The sequence below is a fragment of the Neolamprologus multifasciatus genome, chromosome 3, assembly GCF_963576455.1.
Source record: "Neolamprologus multifasciatus chromosome 3, fNeoMul1.2, whole genome shotgun sequence".
Classification (NCBI taxonomy): Eukaryota; Metazoa; Chordata; class Actinopteri; order Cichliformes; family Cichlidae; genus Neolamprologus; species Neolamprologus multifasciatus.
This window is the reverse complement of record NC_140441.1, coordinates 40115186-40137617: the sequence shown is the minus strand read 5'-3', so window position 1 is coordinate 40137617 and position 22432 is coordinate 40115186. Positions and strand designations below refer to the sequence as shown.

Below are 22432 nucleotides of genomic sequence, written 5' to 3'. Positions count from 1 at the left end.
TGGGGACCGCTGACTAAGAGGATTTGGGGGGTGGGGTGCCTATGCCTCCACTCTGAACATTCCAGTCTTTGAACTGAATGACAGGTGTTTTTTCTGTTTTTCTGTTTCTTTTCTTCTTCTTCTTCTTCTTCTTCTTCTTCTTCTTCTTCTGCTCCTCCTGCATTTGTCCTTTAGCTATTAGTTGGATGAGGAAGATGTCCTCGAAACCAATACGCTGCTGTAGGTGCTGCTGGATTTTGGACCTCATTCATGATTTGCTTTCAATTCCTGTGATTGGGGGATATGATGTGGGCTTCTTTGATGGAAGGTATTACTTTTTTAAAAGTCTTCCTTCATGTGGACTCTTCACATTTTCTTTGGCGGAAAGCATTACACCTTCCACTGGGCTAGTCTTGATCCAATTTCCATAAATTTGTCACACGTTGCCAAACCATCAAAGTCATTGTCGCTGTGTTTGTTTTACAACTGGCGACTGGTCATTAGATCGGGGGCTACCTTCTCATTTCTTAGGTGGTCTAGAAAGGGACACCCTAAGAATTTGCTTAAAGGGAACGCTTTCGGAACACCTCCAATTTGCTCATGTCGGTTTTGAGTAAGGTCCATGTCTCAGATTAATGCAGATGGATGGGCAGGATGAGGTGAATCTTGGGGGCCACACATTACTCCTCTTCTAAACATACAAATGCAAATTGACCCAGAAGGGTTCATACCCTTTTCACACATTCATACGTCGATGTATATTGTAATAACATTGTTATTGTGATTTTTTTATCGTGAGCCACAACAACCTTGTGACAGCAATGCTTTATATTTAAATGTGTAATTGAAATTGTGACAAAACACACAGTTTTACAATTCATAATCTTCAAAGTCAGTGTGTCCGAGATCAACATCAGACATGAAAACACCTGAAGTATTTCAAAACTGTACAGTACTTGAGTGTAAATGTAACCTCCAGTCATTTCTTCCTCTCGGGTCTTGTGGGATTTAAATAGGGAGGTGTTTGACCTTTCACCTCCAGCTGGAGATGGAAGCTGACAGCTGACACACAGCATATCAGAGGCGAACACATACTCTCGGTGAGCTTCTGTCTGTGAGCGGCTGGCTGACCAACAACATCCTGCAGCATGGACAACACTGACAACCTGTTTCACCCCAGGTACGAACACCCGGGTGACTTTTAATTCTCTGCAAATCCTCACTTTGCTCTGTAGGCGGTTGTAAACATGGATCTGTGAGTGGAAATGTAAAGGCCGAATCTGTATAATCTATTTGTAAAGCTGCTGATGAGTGAACATGAAACTGTTCTGTATATGACATGTTTAACATTTTTCTTTGAACTGGGAGTATAAAAAGTTTGGGCTGTTAAGGTCTTTTTAAAACCTGATCATTAACTTCCTGTTTAATATTTAAAATTCTTCCATGGTATTCAGCTCTTTTCCCTTTAAAAGATGCAGAAATTTGTTTTCCTCTCACGTCTTTCCTTCTCCATTATTTTGTTGGTACTCGGGATTAAATAGGAGCGTTGTCATGTGTGAGTGTGTGGTGTGCCATTCGGTGATATTTTTAGCAGCAGACCTCACTGCAGCTGTTGTGTCTCTCTGCATGTCAGCTGTTCAATAGCTGCTGTATGTGTTTGGCGGTCATGAAATTGAATCTGTCGAGTCTATTTGTGTTTAAGGACATTAATTGTAGTTTTCCAGTTTCAAAAAGACACTCAGCGTGGTGCAAGGTGCTGTTTTCAGAGGTCCTTTCACATGTTTCTACGCCTATGCTGATATTGGTTAGGCCCCTCTTTTCTCAGATCACACAGATCTTTCAAAGATCTGAGCCATCAGAGTGTGGACACAGGATCTCTGTGGGTGTTTTTGTGTAGGTGGATCCTTTGTGCGGGGACTCCATGATGAAGTTTTCTTTGGTCCATTTATGGAATTATATTAATGTCAAAATGTCATATGACATTATGTCATAGCAAAAACATAATTCAAGCAAATAATTTCCTTTCACGGGCGCAATTAAATTCCTCACAAGGTAGAACTCAGCAGCCATGTCAACAACAAAGCCATCGCACATGTGAAAGTGTTTGCTTTGCACATGCTGCTACAGTTTTACGCTCTTGCAGGTATCTCTGCACTTGGAGAGAAATCCTGCAGAGCACAAAGTAAAGTGATTTTTCATTTTGATGGACACTTCAGGTTACTGATTTAAACTGAGTTACACTGTGACGGCGCTGTTTTAAACAGTTTGTCTAGAATTTGAAAACTAAAGTTTGCTGAATTAATCATTAAAGGTCATTGTCTGCTGAGCAGTGGAAATACTGACAACTGTCACTGGATTATTTAACACTGAAGGAATATTTAAACCACAGGATTCTGAGGTGAGTTCTGAAGCCTCTGCAGTGCTGTCCCATTAATCTGTTTTACAGTATTACATAGCTCCTATGATTTAAAAAATGAAAAAACAAAACACAAAGAAAACTCATAACGAGGATATGCAAAGGAAGTGTGGATCAGAATCTGGCAATCATATGTTTGACCAAAATACAAATATTTAAACCTGGCAACAAAAAGTTGCTCTGTCTGCAGCAAAAGCATGTAACTGCACAAACATGACTGGAAGGGACTTGTTCAAAATGGGCCATTGAATTCTACAGTTTTTAAGATGTTTCTCAGTGTTAAAATGAAGCTTGGTGATAAACCAGTACATCCACAGCTGCACAATAGAAATACAAACAGCTGTGGGTAAACTATCATACTGCACTTTCAAAATGTCAATAAATCCTCAAAACTGATGTGTAGCACATATTCCCTCTTTCATATTGATTTTTTCATTTATTCATAAAAAAACAATTATATAAATTTCATTATGAAACCCAATCCTATGTAAAAGAAAATAAAAGTGGGTTGTTGAATATAATTGGTGAAATAAAATGATTTGCTTAGATTATGTTTTTGCTTGCGTATTTATTATGACATTAATATAATTCCATATTTTTGATATAACTAAGAAGTTAAATTCAGATAGGTATTAACCTAGTAACCTTTGTGATGGTGAGAGAAAATGGGCAAAAATGGGCTGCGGCAGCAAACTTTGTGTTTGTTTAAGAGGAACCAGGCGACACGAGGAGACAGGAACCTAATAACAAAAGACAAGCCATTTATTAAGGCAAAAGATGAAGGTACATAATAAGAGAAACCAAAACAAATAGCTAATCTAAACTAGGAAAAACTAAACCAAGAGCAAAGCAAAGGGACAGTGGAAAAAAACTAGGGACCAGGAACACAGGGGTAGATAAACAGACAGCCTGACAATGAACAAAGGAAGACCAAGGACTTAAATGCACAGAAGGGCAAACACAGCTGATACAAATGAACATGACACCAAAGGGAAAGCAAAACGAAACACACTGAACATGGACCATGAGACTGTCAAAATAAAACAGAAAACAGACGTAGACTGATACATGAGGACTAAACTAAATGACAAAACTAACACTTTACAATGAAATCAGAAAAACATCACAAACTCAAAAACTGGGTCAAATGACACGGTACTCCTCGAATCATGAGCAGTTTTAACAGCACAAAGTTTGACTTTTCACAGCACGGGGACAGGAAAAGCTAAATCAATGATGGCAAAGCTCACATAAGCCCGACAGGACGTCACCCACTGGTACTGAATTCTGCCTTTCAAAGCATCAACATTAGCATCATGGCTGCTGCCATGCGGATTCTTTTTTAATCACTTCTGAACATTTTAACATGGAAGACTCAGCTTTAGAGCCTCAAGTGGACATTTAAAAACTGCAGGGTTTGGCTTCGTTTTTCATGTTGCAGCTTGGCTATAACTGTGATCAAATAAGCACAAAAGCAGAACTTCCCCTGATTTTAATGTAGACATTGTTACAGCACTCATTTCTTCCCTGCAGTCACAAGCACAAATGTCACCTCTCTTTCATCAGTTATCATATAATTAACCAGATTACCTCACTGGTTAACAAAGACCGGCATGTTTCTTTTTACTTGCTTCTTTATCACTTACAATAACAGTAGCTGTTACAGGGGATATTTGCTTTAATACTACAGAGATAAATGTGTCGGTGACATTGGAGTGTGTTTGTGTATGTAAATGCTGACAGTGGAGAGCTCGGTCAGGCGCTTTTACATCTATCTTTATGCAAAAAGTCTGGCTCTCCACAGATAATATCTGTGTAAACTTACCTGACAGCTTTTTCTGTGCTTTAATGTCTTAAATCAAAATCAAATCAATTTATTTATATAGCACTTTTCACAGGATAAAAACCACAAAGTGCTTCACAGTAATATAAAAATGGAAATACATCAAATATATCAATAATCAAACACACAGCACAAATCTAATTAAAAGCCCATCTAAATAAATGAGTCTTAGGCTGCTTTTTAAAAGAATAAATACAATCAAGGCAACATACAACTCCTCTGGTCTTAAAACGAGTTCATGGGACTACCAACAGATTATGATTAGATGATCTCAGGCTGCGAGAGGGAGCGTGGGGTTCTATAAGATCAGAAATGTAGGCAGGGGCATCACAATTCAAAGCTTTAAAAGTCAGGACCAAGATTTTAAAATGAATTAGTTAAGCTGCTGACACACTCACACTGACCTCTCACCTGTCACTCAGACTCTTTGCACCTTTCTGGCCTTTTGCTTCAGCTGAAGCTCTTTATTGTGATATGAGGCCCCCATAAATAACGTTAATGATATAGATTCGTGAACAACATGAAAATGAGCTTGCAGATGTGTAGAAAATGCAGGAAGGCTTATTTTGAAATGTCTCTTGCTCTTCTCTTAACAATTGCCAGATTCATTTTAACCTCTTTTGCCTTAAACTCTAAAAGCCAAAAACATGTTTCAGATTTTCAGCCCATATGCAAACCCTTAAAGTTTAGTTAGTTATAAAATTAAAACTAAACATGCAAATTCAAATTTTTTTACAAATCAATGTTAGAGTGAGCGGTGTACTTAAGCATCCTCTTGTGTGAGAAACCAACCCGCAGCTTCTCAAAATTGACCAAATGTGCCGGAATATTAAAGTGCACAATGTCCCAGAGCAAGGACCAAGATACCTTTATCTTTATCATTTAGACATTTATGGCATTGAGTTGCCAAAGAACGCAAATTAAGCATGAAATATTCAAATCATATGAGCCTTTTTGAATTCTTGGAGGATGTTTAGGTCCCATATAAACACAATTCATTTACATTTGAAAGAACAGTAAAAATACGTTTCTCCTGAGCTCAAATTACACAAACGAGCAAGATTTCTGGATATATTTGAATAAAACTATTGATAATGCAGAGGTGGGCAGTGAGTTTGATGTCTGGCATCAAACAGGAAGTGTTGTGTGGTGACTCATTTCAGTTTTGATCCAAAAAGCCCACAAAAAACAACCTGTGTTTGATTAACTCTGACATCTCACAATGTGTGTTTATATGCTCCCCTTAGGCAAAGACAAACCCTTCACTTCCCCTCCTGTAAGATATCATCTATATAAACATTTCATCAGCACATTGGTGACATCATCTCCTGTTTGATTTGTATAATGTCAATCATTAAGTAGTTAAGCTACATGGAGGTTAACACTCTGTACTTTGGACCCTTTTGGGACTCTCTGCACCCCACAAGAGACCCTACAAGGACAGAATCTTTGGACTACTCTCCAGGAGCTTTTGTGACATCCCTAAATCTATGAACATACTGTAACAGCTTTGCTGCTATCCACTCTTCTGAGGATCTTTCCTGGTCATCTTTGTTGCATTAATGAAGGCCCACTTAAGAAAACTACATCTTTTAAACGCTTGTATAATGTGTATGTGTGTGTGTGTCCTTCTGTTTCAGAGGGAGCGTGCTCTGTCTGATAAGTTCCCGATAACCCAACTTTTGTGTTGCAGTTGGTTGTGGGAATCAGTGGTCAGGTACCGGCCTCTGTGTGGATTTCACCGTTGAAGTTTCCATCCTCTGCGATGAGCCCAGTCCAGGAATGGGAATCTGTTTTGCTTCAAAATGCTAGCATTTCTTTTTTTTTTTCAACAACAGGAAGCACTATATTTAAATGTCCCAGAGAAGACTGTGGGACATTTATGAACTGCCAACACTGACGTTCTTATAGAACTTTCTTTCCAGAGACATTTAGTAAACAGAATTTCAGTCAAATTCTGCAGTTGTTTAAACTGGTAATGAGTTTATTGCCAACTCCAATCAATTCCAGTAAGTAGACAGTATACATATCTTTCAAACACAGCAGATTGACAAGGTCCTTAAAGCATTCAATCTTATTAGATACAAGGCATAAGGCATGAATGGGGTTTGAACCCATGATCTTTGGTTTACGAGACCAGCCTTACCACTTGGCCATCATGCCATGTGTTGCTTTGTCGTCCTTATCATTCCTCTCCATTCCAGTCAGTTCCAAGATGAAAACAAATGTTCACAACCTCTCGGACAGCTAACGTATTGAGATTTCTCTTTACTGGAACAAAGGAGTAAATGCCCCAAACACAACAACATGGCATTAGTGAAGTCACTACGAGGTGTGGCTCGGGATTTTTCTTCCCTGTATTGTTGCCTATAATGAGTTTATTATTGTCTGCTAATCTGGTCCTAAGTAGATATAGACTTGATTTAATCCTACAATCGGAAAATTTACTTGCTAGAAGTGCTGAAGGGCTGAAGGGCCAAAGTCAGCAGATGGAGCTGATTTTGGCCCTTCAGCCCTTCAGCATGAGTGTTGCGTTACCAGTCCTGTTTATCATTAAGGTGAAAACCTAGAAATTTGTATGTGTCAGCCACCTGAATGTCCAAGCCATAGATGTTCACCAGTGTGATGGGTGGTGGGTTTCTCTGGAAGTCAACCACCATCTCTTTCATCTTACTGGTGTTGATGTGCAGGTTGTTCAAAGATTTGTGGTCCGATGACCCATATACGTTAAATCATTTCCCTCAGACGACATCCAATGATGGCTGTTTCATTAGAGAACTTCTGGAGGTGACAGTTAGTGGTTTGTGTCTCAAGTCCAGTGGAACTGAGAGAGGACCATTCCCTGTGGTTCATAGCATCACCTCAGACACATAACTCACGCACTGCAATCTGTTGGTGTGGTAATCGATAGTCTATGTAGTCAGATGACGGTGGACTCCAGCTTTCCAGCTTTCCAGCTTCTTACTCAGCGGTGCAGGTTGAATTGTATTGAAAGAACTCAAGAAATTGAAAAACAAGACTCTCACAGTGCTTCCACTGCTTTCAAGTTAAAACCACAGGCCTGAAGTGGTTAGCCTCCCTGGGAGCCCAGTCTTTGGCACTGGAAACAACAACAATGGTAACTAAATAACAACTGGTGCATCTGGAATGTTTACAAGGACCATCAATTGATGTTCTGAACCACTTATCTAGTTAATGGTTGCAGAAGAATCTATCCCAATTGCGCACGTCTCTTTTATATAACCTGCATGACATTTCATTGTACCTGAGAAAATAAAATCCGACTACTCCTCCAGATCAGCATCAGTAATTATTGCTGTGTGTCTGTTTTGTTTGTCAGTCTGGAAGCTGCTGTCATGAAGTTGGATCCAGAGGATGGGGAGCAGATCATAGAGTACTTTAAAACCCACGCTCTGCTGACCAGAGAGAAAGCTCGTAAGACAGAAGAGAAGAGTTTGTTTATTATTCAGTTATCCATCAGCCAAATGATAGAGTTCATCGCCAACTCTGAAGCCATGTAATAATAAATGAAGTAGATAATTTTGTAAATGAAGGACTAATAATCAATTGAAGACTTAGGTATCAAGAGGTAATGAACCCACTGTGGGTGTGATAAAACCTTCTTATTTGTGTGTTTCAGTCCTGCAGGCATCTGTCAGAGAGCAAAAAAAGCTGCTGGTGGAAAATGCCAAACTCAAGAAGGACATTGAACAGCTGAAAACTCAGCTGCAGGATAAACAGAGGAGACGTGCCGGTACATACACTTTTCATACTGCACCATAATAAATTGACATTGAAACCGTGACAGGTCAAATATTGCAGTTTTGTCTGTGACATGTGGTGACTTTCACAGAAAAGCAAGGAAAGTGTCTCATTAAATCTACATTTAGTTAAAGTAAAATAGAGTTATTGTTTTCAAGTAGACATCAGCTGTAGCCAATGTCCAAATCCAGAGCAAGCTCAACTATTCAGTAAAGGCATCAATGGGGCTTGAAACCACAATCTTTGGTTTAAAAGACAAAAGATTTGTGGCCTTACTACTTGGCAGCCATGCTATGTGTACACTACTTCATTTTCATGGCCACCACTTTCTTTGGAAATGGAACCTTCCTTCCCACCTAAACTTTCCAGTTTAGGGCAGGCGTGTGTATACTATCCTAAATCCTTGGTGTGGGTTAAATAGGGGTAAGAAACAGATTTCGCTCTTTGTAAGTCTAACTTAGTCGAAGGTTTTTTGTATTACAAGTTTCATTGACTACTGGGGTAGTGTATCATTACGGACACATCGGTCAGTAAACATTTCCATGTGGGTATTGTTATAAACTCTTACTAAAGGCATGAATGGGGATTGAACCCATGATCTTTGGTTTACGAGACCAACGCCTTACTACTTGGCCACCATGCCTGCTTTGGGAAAGAGGAGAAAATGCATCATCTATCCAGCCACTACCCCTTCTCGAGTGCCTCATCAGTTAAGTTTAGTACAGTTGGATTTTAATGCTTAAACTCTGTCACTAGGAGCACATGCAGAGATTACGTCACTACCTGGACCAGTACTTGTCTTCAAGTATGGTTACATTACATTCTGAGCCATGTTTTCTGGTCTTAACTGTCAATAACACATTCATTGGTGCCTTTCCTTCCTCAAGAATTCTAACTATAAGATTACTTTCTGCAACACAGAGACAGTAGTCTCTGAACATCACCAAGTGACTTTAAACATTGGTGATGCCTAACAGAGGTTTTTGTTTGCACCAAAGCTTAAAAACCATGAAACAATCAAGGATAGCAGCTTTGGTAACATAAGTAATGCCTTGTGATGTGGCACATAGCATGCCACATCTCAAGGAAGAACTAGGGGCATGGATGGGGATTGAACCCATTCTACTTGGTATAAGACACCAACGCCTTACCACTTGGCTACCACACCTGGATCAAGCACATTGTTGTTTACTCCAACTTTGACCCCATTACCTGGTTGCTGCAGCAGAAATTAATATACATTAGAACAGCAAACAAACATCGTGCCTTGGAAATCACTTTTCTATGTTTTTGGATATTCTACTATTTTGCCTGAGTGGTGGAACTTCAAGTTCTTCTCCTGCTTATTCCATCTGGTTCTAGCTTTACTGCATTTTCCATTCAGAGACAATCTTCTGCACACCTTGGTTGCAATGATTTTAGAAATTCTGATGTCAAAGACAAAAACTGTTTACTTTGCTGATACCACAATGCTCCATTCAAGAAGACTAGAAAGTCACATTAGGTTGTAGAGGACATCATAGGATATATCATTACTACCAGTGAAACTTCAGCATCCATGTGTCAATAACATGGATTACACTACTTACAGACGCTGGAGTTTTCTAAGGCAAAATAGAGTCCTAGATGATTGCACATGGACATTACCATCAAAAGTTGTTTTTTCTTGCCAGTGTCTTGAATAACAATTCAAGACACTGAACATGGAAGACCTCCTTTATAGGAAGGCATGGATGGGGATTGAACCCATGATTTTTGGTTTACGAGACCAACGCCTTACCACTTGGCCACCATGCCCCTGTCATCACACTCTTTTGTCATACTTAAGGGTGTTGTCAGACATGGTCCATGTTTATTGTAGACAGTTGACAGGAATTTGTCTTAGTGTGGTCACATATATAACAGATCACATCCAAAAACATAGAATAAAGCACATCATCATGCAGAATACAAGAATACAACTAACATATTAAGAAAATAGAAATACTGCAATATATTAGGGTATAGAATCTGTACCTGATTATTACCCAACTGAGCATTTCACTTGTTGAAGACTAAACTTTGGACAGAAAGGCCCACAAACAAACAGCAACTGAAAGCTGCTGCAGTAAAGGTCTGGCAGAGCATTAAAAAGTTGAAAAAGCAACTTCTTGCGATGTCCATAATTTCAAGACTTGCCAGCAAAGGGTTTTCACCCAATAATTAGAAATGAACATTGTATTTTCACTTATTTAATTTCTCCATTTACTTCTGAGCCCCTGAAATGAAGGGATTGTGTTGAAAATACTTTACTGCCTCATATTTTCATGCAATCCTTTTGTTCAACCCTTTGAATTCAAGGTGAAAGTCTCCACTTCAACTGCATCTGAGTGGTTTCATTTAAAATTGAATGTAGTAATATATAGAACTAAAATTAGCAAAGAAAGTTGTCTTCGCATTTATTTGCTGATGAGGCACTGCCATGTCTTTCTTTCAGCTAAAAGTTTGCTCTCTACAGCTCCGCCTCCACAGACCCCTAACCTTACCTCTACTACAACTGCCAATCAACCGTCTTCACCTGCTGGTGCAACAGGTGCTTTTCAGGTCAATCCTCTTCCTTCTTCCTCCTCCTCACATGAGCGGAGAGACAAACACAGCAGGAGGAGGAGAGGAGAGAGGAAAGGTGAGAGTAGAGTGAAAGACAAAGTCAAATAAAAATGAGATAGCAAAAAATATAAATAAAATTACTGACTCTCTTTGTCTACTCAGCTCGTTCAACCTCGGACCTTCTTTCCCTGGGGATGGAGTCACAGGTTGACGTGTCACGACTTGACCTGAGGGTGGGACGAATCCTCAGCGCCCGCGTCCACCCGCTGGCCGAAGCCATGATTGTGCAGGAGGTGGACATGGGAGAAAACAGCTCCCGGACGGTGGTTAGTAAGGTGGGACAGGAAGCAAAACCTGAGGAGGTAATGTGACTTTATACTGAAAACTATCATCAACTTTGTTATTGCTTTAAATAGGCTATATACTGTATACTGAATGAAAATACAATATTAATAAAAAATATTATTGTTATTATTTTACATTTAAATTTTTTGTCAGAGCACTGACATTTTTTCCAGTAAGTATATTGATGACATTTTATTTTTTTTTAATTAATATTGTTTTTTTTTTTTTAAATATTATTACTTAATAAAAAATTATAAATGTATAATTTGCCCTTAACATATACTGCTTAGCATTTCGAGTATTTTTTACTTTTCTACTAAATAACTTCTATTTAAAGCTTACAAAACAAAATAGTTTCTTTCTCTCTGTAGCTTCAGGGCTCTTTAGCTGTGTTGCTATGCAACGTCAAGGCCTGTAAGCTGAAGGGCGTGGTCTCCCAGGCCCGCCTCCTCTGCTGCTGCACCTCGGATGACTGTGTTGAACTGTTAGTCCCGCCCACAGGCTCCACCCCAGGAGACAGGGTCACTTTTCTCAACTACCCTGGTAACAATGTAGCATTAAAATATATGAACACAGTGACTGAGTTAAGCAGAGTTTTAAAAGCAGTTTATAGAAGCGATTGTAACTCAGATTAAACAGACACAAGGACATTTATTTCTCTCCCAACAGTTTTTAAAAGCTTAAACTGACTAAAGATTCTGATACCATCTTCTCAAGCATGAGTATAAAGAAGAAAATGCAGCTGAAATTGATCAATTTGTTTTTAAATTAGACTTAGTTTTTTCCATAATGTCTTTTGCGGGTAAATCAGCAGGTACTTTCTGTAAATAGTGCAAGGGTCTCAAACTCCAGTCCTCGAGGGCCGTTGTCCTGCAACTTTTCCATGTGCCCCTGCTGCAACACACTTGCATGCTGAGGTGGCAGTTCAGCCATTTGATTCTAGTTACAGCAGCTCATGAGTGAATAAACATGGTGCAATAAAAGTACTTTTAGTAGTACATTTTTCCAAACACTTACATTTATTTAAATTTAATTGAGTTGGGTTAGGGATTGCCACTTCAGCATGCAGTCAAGTTCTATACTCTTGCTAATGACCAACTCATTTTACTCAGGTATGTTGCAACAGGGACACATGGAAAAGTTGCAGGGCACCGGCCGTCGAGGACGAGTTGGAGACCCCAGATATTGCTTTCTTACAACAAGCCTCATTTGCACATACATTCATGTAAATAGATTTTTTCTCCCTAACCCAACATTCAAATGCTGGTGGACATATGAGGGTTCAGTATAATGTTAAGAATACTTTGATGTCTAGAACAGGAGCCAGGGATCTAACCACCGACCTTCTGATTAACAATTGACTTGCATCATATCATTTAAAAAAGTCATTGTCTAAAAACATTAAAAATAAAGTAAACATCAATGTCCACAACTTTCTATACTTTTCTGACCCAAAGAAGCAAAGCAATAACAAGTATGACTGAAAAAATCACTGGAAGCTGCCACTCAGCAAAGAATTCAACCAATCATTCGAAAGTGGGCTTAAGTAGGTTGTGTCAGACAGAGGATCCATCCATCCATCCATCCATTCGCTTCCACTTATCCTTATAGAGATTTATAGTAATGTATCTGGAGAGCTAGAAATAATTAGAATATCTACTCTTCCAAAATTGATTGACATGATCTTTTTTCACTTTATTCCTTGTGAATTAAAAGAAATCAAATCATTTGACTCTTCGTGAATGACTGAAGACATAAAAGATGTACTCATCTTGATGCAAATTTCTAATATATGTTATAAACCAAAGAATATAGACACAGATTTAATTTTTTGGGCTCTGGTGTAACAACGACACAGATTTGCATCTTACTACTAAACATTAACAAAGTAATGATCATTTTCAGGACTGGAAGAAATCCAATCATGTCGTTGTCAGTTAAAACCTTGATAGTTAGTTGCAAGAAGCCATAGTTTGTTGTACCTGTGAATAAAATACATTTGTTTAATTACAAAGTAGGAAATAAAGTCCTTGTTTTGTATCTGCACCACAAAAACATTTGGTTTTTTTCACTTTCCTTCACTGTCTCTCTCTTCCCGTGTTCAGGTGAGCCGGACAGGGAGCTGCAGTCCAAGGAGAAAGTTTGGGAGCTTCTCCAGCCGGATCTGCAAGTCGATGGCAGGGGTGTGGCCAATTACAAAGGATGTAGCTTTGAGGTGAAGGGCAAGGGGCTGTGCCGGGCCCCCTCCCTCACCAACTGTATCATCAGATAGAAGTTTGTGTAACTGTGAAAATCCTGTGCAGCACTGCGGTACATGACTAAGCACCTGTTTCTTCAGGTGTTTTGTAAATGAAGAGTTTAACAAACTTGTCACTGTGTGGTGTCAGTGGTCTCTGTTCAAACACAAAGCAGTTAAAGCAATACCGAACACTTTAAGTGAATAATAAAGCAGCCATCAGAAAGAAATACAGGATCTCTTTCCACAAATAACTTTATGTGATAAGAAGCTGACTTCAGATTTAAAGATTAACAAAAGAAAGGCCCCACATGGTGTCAGACAGAGGTCCTGATGGTCAGAGCCCTGTGATGGTTCTTGGCTGAGAGGCAAAGAATTTGGTCTCTGAGTGGTCGCCCTCTGACTGACGACCAATCACTGGTGTTATCTAGGAACCAGACCCCGCCCCTTATTTCCCCAGCCAGATTTCTGAGCCAGCCAGTAAAGGGCTGGGCGAGGTAGGCTGAAGGCTGAAGCCCCGTCTCTCTCAGGTGGTCAGAATGCGTGAGGATAAGTATGCAATGCTGATGCCATTCTGGACCAAGGAGCTTCTGAAGGCCAAAATACAAACACAGAAAACAAACACAGTTAGCAAATGCAGACAATGCTGTTAAAAATAACACAAGATGACCATGAGCTCAGGGGCCTGATATCCGAGTCACAGAGCGCAGTACCTCTGCATGCTGCTGCAGGTGTTTGTCTTCGTGCGGCAGGTCGGCTCTCACAACGATGCCGAGCACATGCACGCCTTCAGGGCAGAGTTGGTGGATGCTTTGTGGGTCAGGCACTCCAGGAGGCGTGTCAATAATTCTCAGCATCATGTCAGTCTCCGCCCCCTGTCTTCTGAAAAAGTGTGGAAAAGTGCGCCAGAGGAGGCGACACTCAGTGGTCACACCTGAGATGCTTCTTCCTGTTTGGAATTCGTCTCCACCTGTCAGATGCAAAAATCTGTAGTAACTTTTTTTCATTCTTAGCAAATTACATTTAGTGATTTTACATGATTAAGTTTATTTATCATTGTGTATGTGCTATAAGGAGAAAGGTGATTCTAATTTTGGTTCCTACTTTTCCTTTTTATACTAAGTGTTTCAAGTTAAAGGCACTGGAGCTAGGGACATGGCCTCTTTGCCTGCAAGGTTGACTCTGAAACAGGTGGCTAACTGACGTGTCTGAACTGTAAAATACTGTAGCTTTCTTGTGTGGCAAAGCCCATTCAAGGAGTTTGTGCTTCAGTTCTGGTATACCAGTCCGCACCAGCATTGCACCTGTACAGGACACTGGATCTAAACAAACAAGCATGGGTGTGGCCAAACTTCAAAATATAGAGTCCAGACTCAGTGGCAATTTGGGAAATGTTTCTATGGATACACCATCAAAAGAGACATAAAGCAAAATGTATTTAAAAGAAAGTTCTGTAGAAGGACTGACCAAGAAGAGCATTCCCCACAGAGCTCCTCCCACTCTGAGGGCCGCCTAGCAAAACCACGTTCAAGACCAGCACGTCCCTTTTGCCATCACCATGATGATGAACCCACCTGCTGAGGAAATCAAAGAGGTTGTTTCCAGGTTGACCGTGTTCAGCTTTGAGATCCATCTGAAAAAACAAAGTCTTCTGAATACACGTCTCACAGTGTTTAATATAAAAGTCACACACTGTTTAACACTGATTATTCCTTATTTCTAAAGACGTTTCTCATTCAATGTTAAAGCCAGGGCGAGAGCTTTGTTATACAACACGAACAAATAAAATACATTTCAAAAAGAGATTTTATGTAAAACTTTTATTCCTATTTAATCTCATTATAATAGGCTGGATGGTTTCTTGATAAAACAATAACAACACATACATTAAGTTTATAGGTACATAAATATTTCTGGCTTTCTTTGAGCTTTGCACCTGTCAGTACTCAGCTAAGGTCAGGATTGAATACTAAGTAGTATCCCAGACCGATCCAGTTTGCATCCAACAGAAGTCAGAAGACATTATTTTATTCTAATTATAAAAACAAAACTCATTACACTAACTAACCTTTAAGAAACAGGTCTCATAGGGTCATGAACAGTAATATTTTCTTTAACTTAAAGGCTTTGAAACTGTAGTTAAACAAAAGTGAGTCTTACCTGCTTTACTTTACCAGGAGAGGCAAAAGTTTCAAGGACTGCATATGCTCGATATGGGAAGTTGAATGTGTATTTACGGGAGTGGTTACTGGTTAAACTATAACTTGCCGGTCCTATCTGTACCTCGCTGCAGTTTTATTGAGTCATAAAAGCAACAAACATCCGTGTAATTCCTGACACTGATGTTCCCTGTGTTACCTGTTGTGATTAAATCTTCTGTCAGCTTGCATCAACTAAAACCAACAGGCAAACAGAATTCGTGACTTGTAAATAATGAAGCAGGTTTTAAGGGAAAACACAGAGCAATCATCTACTCTCAGTTTTTCCTGAAAAAGTCAAATGAAAAAGACGTTTTATGACAGACTGCAGCTCATTGATAATACATCACTCATTCATCACTGAATTACAATTTGTTCATGGTAATTGGAATTACAGTGAACCTCCGTTACTGTAATGTAGATTTAAAGTATTTAACTATTTAATTTAGCTTACTATAACATTGTAAAATGGTACTTACACTGTAAACACTTGCAAATTACAGTATAATGCTGCAATTCGTTATGTATTATTCGATATGTATTATTTTTATGTCTTTAGACTGAAAAATACTCACAGTGTGTTGCCATAAAACCAAAACTAACACAAAATTAATTTTAAAAACTGACTCAAAACATTAAATTTATGGTGAAACAGACTTGAGGGCCAGTAGTGGCCTGGCAAACACTCCAATCTAGCCTGTTGGACGACTTTGGAAAATGTGAAGGAGGACATAAATTTTGAACTTTTAATTGTATTTTTTTTCTTTTAACAGATTTACAACTTTTCTTACCAATAAAGACCTGCCCCAATAGCCGCAGCCTCATATGACACCAAAATGATGGTTTTGTAATTTTAAACACTTTCACTTTCTTTCATTTACTACAGCTGCATTTTATTGTCATGTAGAAAAACTGAGACATATTGTTGCAATTACGCTTCTTTTTCTTACATTAAGTGAATTCGTTGATTAATTGTGTAGTTACATTTCAATACAGTAGAAGAAAGGGGATTTTTACCGGTTTGGTCCAGACATATACATATAGTAGACTAGATGTTGTCTTATATCCTGCTTTCATTCACTGAGACCATGCGGATAATAATGCAAAGTTCAAACCTTAATACAATTTTAAAAAGTAAGTTATAATAACAAAGAAATCACCTGCTGGTAATGTTATTATGAAGGGGCAGATTAGCTATCTAGGCCAAAACCATAAATGCTTAGTTTATTTTAACATGAATTCTTTGGGATGGACTCACTGTTGGAGTCAGCCTCAAGTGGTGATTGGAGGAACTAAGCTAAGAGCTAAGAATCAGGTTATCATGAGAGCAACAAGGAAAACTTAGGAAGGAAATGAGGAGACACAGATGGAACGTGACGCTCATGCAGATAAATCACCCACGCAGAATATATGTGAACAGGGAAGCTGGGAAACACAGCTAGAGGGGTATGGAAAACACTGTGTGTGCTTGTTATCTTTATGACAACCATACACAGAGCGAAAACAGCTATGCCCAGCAGCTACCAGCCACAATGAAACCAACACGTTCTTTTCTGTTGTCCTGTCCAGACCTCCAAAAGATCACAATCAATTGGAAGGAAGGTTTTAGGAAACAAACAAACAAACAAACCCTTACATGGTCATACCCACATGCCATCAGATTGTAGTTTTATTCTTGTAGACCTTTAAAACAGTTTTTATCAGATCAGACCTCACTTAACCTCTTTCTTTACAAACCTTTGGAGATGATTCCTTTCCCACTTTAGCTTGTGTTATCAGTGCCCATCGGCTAAGTGGAAAAACATTAAATAAGCATGTGGTCTGAGCAGATGCAGGGCTCTCTGTAACAGATATTAAAGCATGAGAAGGATGTGATTTAACCACTAAAGTTTTATGTACTCAAGTTAAATCTTACTGCATTGTATTGTTCAAGTGACCAGAGAGCCTAGGGATCCTTCTTACTGGTCTCCTTTCTACTTAAAAACTTTGATTTTTCTCAGTTCAGAACAGAACTCCTAATGATAGATGATGATAGTATGCTAAATGCTACTTTTAACCAAAATTGCAGCATTAGCTCTATACAAAGCCACAACAATTTAACACATCTTAGATTAACACACAAAACAAATATACTTAAGCCCATTTTGTTGTTTAGATACACAAAAAACAAATAAGAACAACAATCACAGTCACAACTTACATTTATTATGATGTTAGCTTACTAGGCTACCATTTGCTACAAGCTAACTGCTAGTAAACAATAACAAATCCAATAGAAATGGGCATCTTACAAGTATCCCAACTATAATGAAACAGAAAAAATAACTGATTATGATTGGAAATGACAGCTTAAATCTTGTGGGCTGTTATCAGACATTACACTTTCCAAACATGGCATACTTTCAGCCATATAGCTTAAAAGGTAAATATTAAAGAGTTCAACTATATTCAACTTAGATTGACAAATAGTTTTATGTTACATTACAATTTCCTTTATAATTGCTGGTATAAAATCAGCAGAGTGCTACAACCGATTAAATCTGATACATATTTACACCAACATTAACTCAAAAATATACAGACACTACTTACAGGAAAGTAATTCCTCTCGACAGGCCTCAGACCTGAATCCTGAGGATGTTTTTAAATGTGTTTGTGTAAAAAACTGTTTGAATTATTTTATTGAATTATTTTCTCTCTTTTTTTGGAATTTTTGGTTCCTTATTTTATCATTACTATAAATTTTCCTAAAGAAAATATTAAATTTGGAGGTTCTTGGTATAATTTCGTGCTCCAGCATCAAGCATATTATTATTTTTTTAGATGCCTCTGATTTGACAAAAGAAGAGAAGGTTAACATATTTGAGGCACTGTTTTGAAACATTATTTTATTGTAACATTATATAACTACAAATGTATTTTTTCAGAAAAATTAATGCTTGGGTCTCTGAAGTCCAATGGGTTAGAGTAATATTTGCACCTCTTGAGTGCTTCAGTTGAAAATCATCACCTAGTTTCACACCTGTAAAAGCTTATTTTCTTTTTTCTTTACAGGTTGAAATTGTGGAGAAGTGTTTGAAGATTGAGTTCAGTATTCCTTCTTAGTTTTAATTCAACGTTTTAGCTAATACAGGTTTGTTTGATAACTATTTTTCCTCTTTAGTAACGAAGTAATGATGTTATCTTTGTTTTGGGAATATGAAAACAAAACCTTTTCATTTCAGGTTTCTTCAAAATCTCAGCACATGAATGCATGTGCTGGAGGCAGTTGCAGCAGATATGCATTAGGGATCAAACACCGGTTCTTTTCGTGGTGGTGTAAATGGGGTCAAACTGGATTTCAAAGTGGTTTCTGCTTGTCTAAACACAAATGAGGAAACAAGATCTGCACCACAAAGAGTTTCACTTCCTGCTGAGTTTGCCTGTCAGTGCAGCCTGGCAGGAAGCTAATTAGCATTAGCATGTAGGAACACTGTAAAAAGTAGTGGGGGAGGGGCCACGGGTGTTGTCATGCATGTAACAAGTTATGTTATTCACCCCTCCCTTCATTCCACAGGTCTTCATTTTCTGTCTCTGAGGTAAGTCATTGGCAAAAAGAGCAACTCACTAGTCCTTAGTCATTCTTTCGGTTTGTCCACTTCATTTAGATCGGTGACACACATGAAGCCTTGCCTTGGCTGGTGATGCAGAGCCTGAAGACAGTCCTGAGGAGTAGCGAGATGAGGTTGCCGAGAAGTTGAACCGTGACACTGCATCTAGTTGGGTACCGGGTTCTCGCAGTGTCCAGCAGATGAGTCCGTCCCCACAGGGACAGCGCTGGAACAGCTCCAGACCGTGGTTCCCCTTGCGTCGGTGTCGCGTGCACACCTGTCCTTCACGTAGCACGGGCTTGCAGATGCGAGTCCAAAGGTGACGGGCGCAGCACAGACCGTCCAAGCAGTCAGATGAGCGCAAGCAAGGATTCCCGACCTGACCTGAAACAAACACACAAACCCTTAGAGAAACATGAAGGAGGCAGGGGGAAACATACTGCAGGTTTATAACACTAATCTCACTTCTGCCAGGGGATCCTTTGGCTTCCTGCCTCCCGCCTTTCTTTTTGGTGAGCGGGCTTAGCGCTCCATCAGTGTTTGGAATCCTCTCAGACACAAAGCCGTCCACATCAGGAACACAAATATCTGCCGGAGGAAGAACATAGAGATAATACACTTGATAAAATTTTAATTATGAATAGTTTATTGTAATTAATGTTAAACTGAAGTTTTCTGTAGAGGAGCATCTAAACTGTTGCTGCAGCGGTTGGTGGGGCAACACATTGTGTCCCTGAGGCAGGGCCTCTTCCTTCTGCGGCAGGTCTTGCAGTGGGAGTGGGCAGGACGTCTTGAGGAGGTGTGACAGTAGTTCCCCTCTCTGCACTCCAGGTCACTCATGCACTGGTAGACCTGCAGACAGACACACAAACGTTATTACAGAGTAACAAATGAACTTGGTTTTCGTTTTGTAATTTAAGGTGATCTTTTCGCACTGGTGAAAAAATAGCATGAAATAACAAACGGAGGGCTTAAACTACTCTGACTTGCAATGACAGTTGCCCTGAGCCATTTTATGTGTTTATACTTCTGGACTAAATCTACGCCATAGGTAGGTCTTAACTGCAGACCTCTCTGAAAAAGTAACTACATGTAACATAAACACAGTCTTCAAATATTGTGATTGGCCTGAATTCCGAATATGCATTTCTGGCTAGTTTTCCTCTGATTGTCAATGGATCACCAAGAAAATAAATGTCATCGACTCATTATAGGCTTGCATAGGCGACATCATAGGCTCAACGCAGAATTATCAGCGTTCAATTTTGTAGCACTCTTCTAAAGTACACCTCAACATTGCAACTTAAAACTGTACATTGGGGCAAAACAGTCCAGTTGATAAACCAAAGAAACCTTTTATTTGATGTTGGAAGCCAAAGAAATTTTAAAACATCATCATAGTTTTTTTTTTTATCATGAAAGCTTACAGCATCATAACAGCTGAGAAATGCACCTGAAACAGTATCCTGCTAATAAAAAAGGCCAATGAACTTTTTGAAACAATGTGATGTTCTTGATGATAATGTTTAGAAACATGTAAATATTATAAGTGACTGGTAAACCAGATGGTACCTGTAATTTGAAAGTGAATACAGACTTGTAATATTCCCACCAATCAAATGTTTGAAACAACAAATAAAGACCAAAACTTCTGCCAAACTGAAGCAATGTAACCAATAATGTTCAGTCAATAAAGCTTTTGAAACATTGCAACAACACTGCAAAAAGTGCTTTGTCAGCAGCACATAGCTTTACAGGGAGCAGGAAAGAGTCAACTAAACTAGCGTTTTCGATACAACTAAAGATTAAAGGCCAATAAAATTTTAATGAGCTTTGTAACATTGTAATAGTTTGGTCAATAAAATTTACAATACATCGTAACAAACAAAAATCCCCTGTCCATTTAGTTTAGAAACACTGTAGCTAAAAGTTTAGCTAAAGTTGTTAGCTAACTTTAAATTGTGTGAGAGGCAAATGTTTGATTTGATTGACTTCAAAGCACAGACTTGTTGAGACTTCTGTGAATCCCCTCAGACTGAAACACGCATCGTGGTAACACACTCACCGTCAGGTCCACTCTCGGCTCCCACGCGCTCCTGTTTATCGGCAGCGCGTCACTGTCCCCGAGGATCTCCGTACTGACGGAATTCTGTCCGACGCGCGCCTGCCCGCAGCGAGAACACGCCAAAAGCGCGATCCCGAAACTGACCAGCAGCACCAACCAGCGGCTCATGACTGCAATCAAGATTTCATTAGACGCTGTGAATAAAATCAGCTAATTTCACTTCATGTACTGACATACCATTATCGTCATCCTTTCTTAAACATGCGAACTTTAATATCTCCACAAGAATAAACAAGAGACAGTAGCGGTCTAAATGTTTTCCATTTAAACCAGCAAAAAAAATCACTCACTTTTCAGCTGTAGATTTTCTAATGGATGGAAGTAAATCGTCACAGTCCCGTGCAGTTTGCTGCTGCAGGTTTAAATTTCCCGTTGTTTCTTTCTTTCTTTCTTTTTCTTTTATTTTCTTTTCTTAATTAAACCAACTCCCAGGAGCAATATAAGAGAATAATATAATAAGAATAAGAAGACGAGCCTTCGCTTCAGTCCTGTCCTTCAGTGCAGGACAGGTGAGAGAAACCCGGACCCTGATCCACTTTATACAAATCCGATCCTCCCACATCCTTGGTCACGCGGAGCCCTAACCCGCCCCTGCAACGCTCACATCGATACCCCCACCCTGTCACCTGCATCCATGGCTGCAGGTGACAGGGTGACGGCGGAGGTACTGTTTAGCTGTAAAGCTCCATATGGTGAGTTTGTTGTTTGTGCCATTCAAAAGTCCCATTGAAAAACCAAAGTTTAACTGGGAAACCTGAAACATGGGGTATAAAAAAGTGGAAAAGTACACACACACACACACACACACGAAATGAAATGAAATGCATATTGAAAACAACAAACTAAACATTCATATACAAGTACAAGTGAAGGTAAACCCAAATTAATTGTCGCAAATATATATATAATAAAAAATTAAAATAAATACAAAAAAATGCTGTCCTTCTAAAATGTGCTTTCAGCAGATGTTTTAATCAAACTACATATCCATTCAATATGATTGATGGGGCTATGGATTAGGTTATCCTTCTGACTCACTTGTATGTGAAATTCCTTGAAGTGGTAGTGGTGAGGATCTCAGTAATCTCTGAGCTCTCATTTTGATATATCACTGAAATGGCAGGAAAGACTGACCTGCTCGCACTCTTGTGTCTCCACATCAGTGATTCTTTTATTAAAAAGCTCATTAAACCTAAATCTTGTGATAAACTGACCAAAGGGCTACTCTTCAGAAGTAATTAACAGTGTGTAGGAATAAAAATATTTCAGTCTGAAGTGAAACGGTGAAAACAGCTTGTACATTGGGGCGATCGTGGCTCAAGAGTTGGCAGTTCATCTTTTAATCGGAAGGT

General features: G+C 39.1%; 3 protein-coding genes and 3 non-coding genes across 7 annotated transcripts; 1 reads left to right on the top strand and 5 right to left on the bottom strand.

Annotated features, from left to right (window-relative positions):
- The first annotated feature begins 1038 nt into the window (after nucleotides 1-1038).
- Nucleotides 1039-13203, top strand: aimp1b (aminoacyl tRNA synthetase complex interacting multifunctional protein 1b). Its single transcript, XM_085145366.1, has 7 exons — nucleotides 1039-1159; nucleotides 7579-7673; nucleotides 7879-7992; nucleotides 10477-10662; nucleotides 10749-10948; nucleotides 11303-11474; nucleotides 13037-13203. The coding sequence occupies exons 1-7, from the start codon at nucleotides 1128-1130 to the stop codon at nucleotides 13201-13203; spliced, it is 966 nt and encodes a 321-aa protein (XP_085001492.1). The 5' UTR covers nucleotides 1039-1127.
- On the bottom strand, nucleotides 6332-6401 carry trnat-cgu (transfer RNA threonine (anticodon CGU)). The gene has a single exon. It is a non-coding gene; the product is annotated as a tRNA-Thr (tRNA).
- On the bottom strand, nucleotides 8572-8643 carry trnat-cgu (transfer RNA threonine (anticodon CGU)). Its single transcript has one exon. It is a non-coding gene; the product is annotated as a tRNA-Thr (tRNA).
- trnat-cgu (transfer RNA threonine (anticodon CGU)) lies at nucleotides 9726-9797 on the bottom strand. The gene has a single exon. It is a non-coding gene; the product is annotated as a tRNA-Thr (tRNA).
- Nucleotides 13204-13484: 281 nt separating the features above from the next.
- Nucleotides 13485-14800, bottom strand: LOC146523156 (GTPase IMAP family member GIMD1-like). The gene is made up of 3 exons (XM_085145474.1): nucleotides 14635-14800; nucleotides 13881-14137; nucleotides 13485-13757 (listed from the first exon to the last, which is right to left on the bottom strand). The coding sequence occupies exons 1-3, from the start codon at nucleotides 14798-14800 to the stop codon at nucleotides 13485-13487; spliced, it is 696 nt and encodes a 231-aa protein (XP_085001600.1).
- Nucleotides 14801-17000: 2200 nt separating this feature from the next.
- LOC146523155 (dickkopf-related protein 2-like) lies at nucleotides 17001-21703 on the bottom strand. 2 transcript variants are annotated; one of them, XM_085145443.1, is made up of 5 exons: nucleotides 21371-21703; nucleotides 21021-21190; nucleotides 19651-19807; nucleotides 19421-19573; nucleotides 17001-19339 (listed from the first exon to the last, which is right to left on the bottom strand). In XM_085145443.1, the coding sequence occupies exons 2-5, from the start codon at nucleotides 21186-21188 to the stop codon at nucleotides 19005-19007; spliced, it is 813 nt and encodes a 270-aa protein (XP_085001569.1). In that variant the 5' UTR covers nucleotides 21189-21190; nucleotides 21371-21703; the 3' UTR covers nucleotides 17001-19004. The 2 variants fall into 2 exon arrangements, with proteins under 2 accessions (XP_085001569.1, XP_085001576.1); XM_085145450.1 differs by having other exon boundaries at nucleotides 17006-19339; nucleotides 19421-19543; nucleotides 21371-21702.
- Nucleotides 21704-22432: the final 729 nt, after the last annotated feature.

Coding starts and splice junctions, on each gene's coding strand:
- aimp1b (XM_085145366.1), top strand. CDS start 1,128: ATGGACAACACTGACAACCTGTTTCACCCCAG. Junction 10,949..11,302: donor AGGAAGCAAAACCTGAGGAG/GTAATGTGACTT, acceptor TTCTCTCTGTAG/CTTCAGGGCTCTTTAGCTGT. Junction 11,475..13,036: donor CACTTTTCTCAACTACCCTG/GTAACAATGTAG, acceptor TCCCGTGTTCAG/GTGAGCCGGACAGGGAGCTG.
- LOC146523156 (XM_085145474.1), bottom strand. CDS start 14,800: ATGGATCTCAAAGCTGAACACGGTCAACCTGGAAACAACCTCTTTGAT. Junction 14,138..14,634: donor TGTGGGGAATGCTCTTCTTG/GTCAGTCCTTCT, acceptor TGCATCTGACAG/GTGGAGACGAATTCCAAACA. Junction 13,758..13,880: donor ACCTGCAGCAGCATGCAGAG/GTACTGCGCTCT, acceptor TTTGGCCTTCAG/AAGCTCCTTGGTCCAGAATG.
- LOC146523155 (XM_085145443.1), bottom strand. CDS start 21,188: ATGAGCCGCTGGTTGGTGCTGCTGGTCAGTTTCGGGATCGCGCTTTTG. Junction 19,808..21,020: donor AGCCGAGAGTGGACCTGACG/GTGAGTGTGTTA, acceptor GTCTGTCTGCAG/GTCTACCAGTGCATGAGTGA. Junction 19,574..19,650: donor CACCAACCGCTGCAGCAACA/GTTTAGATGCTC, acceptor AATTTTATCAAG/TGTATTATCTCTATGTTCTT.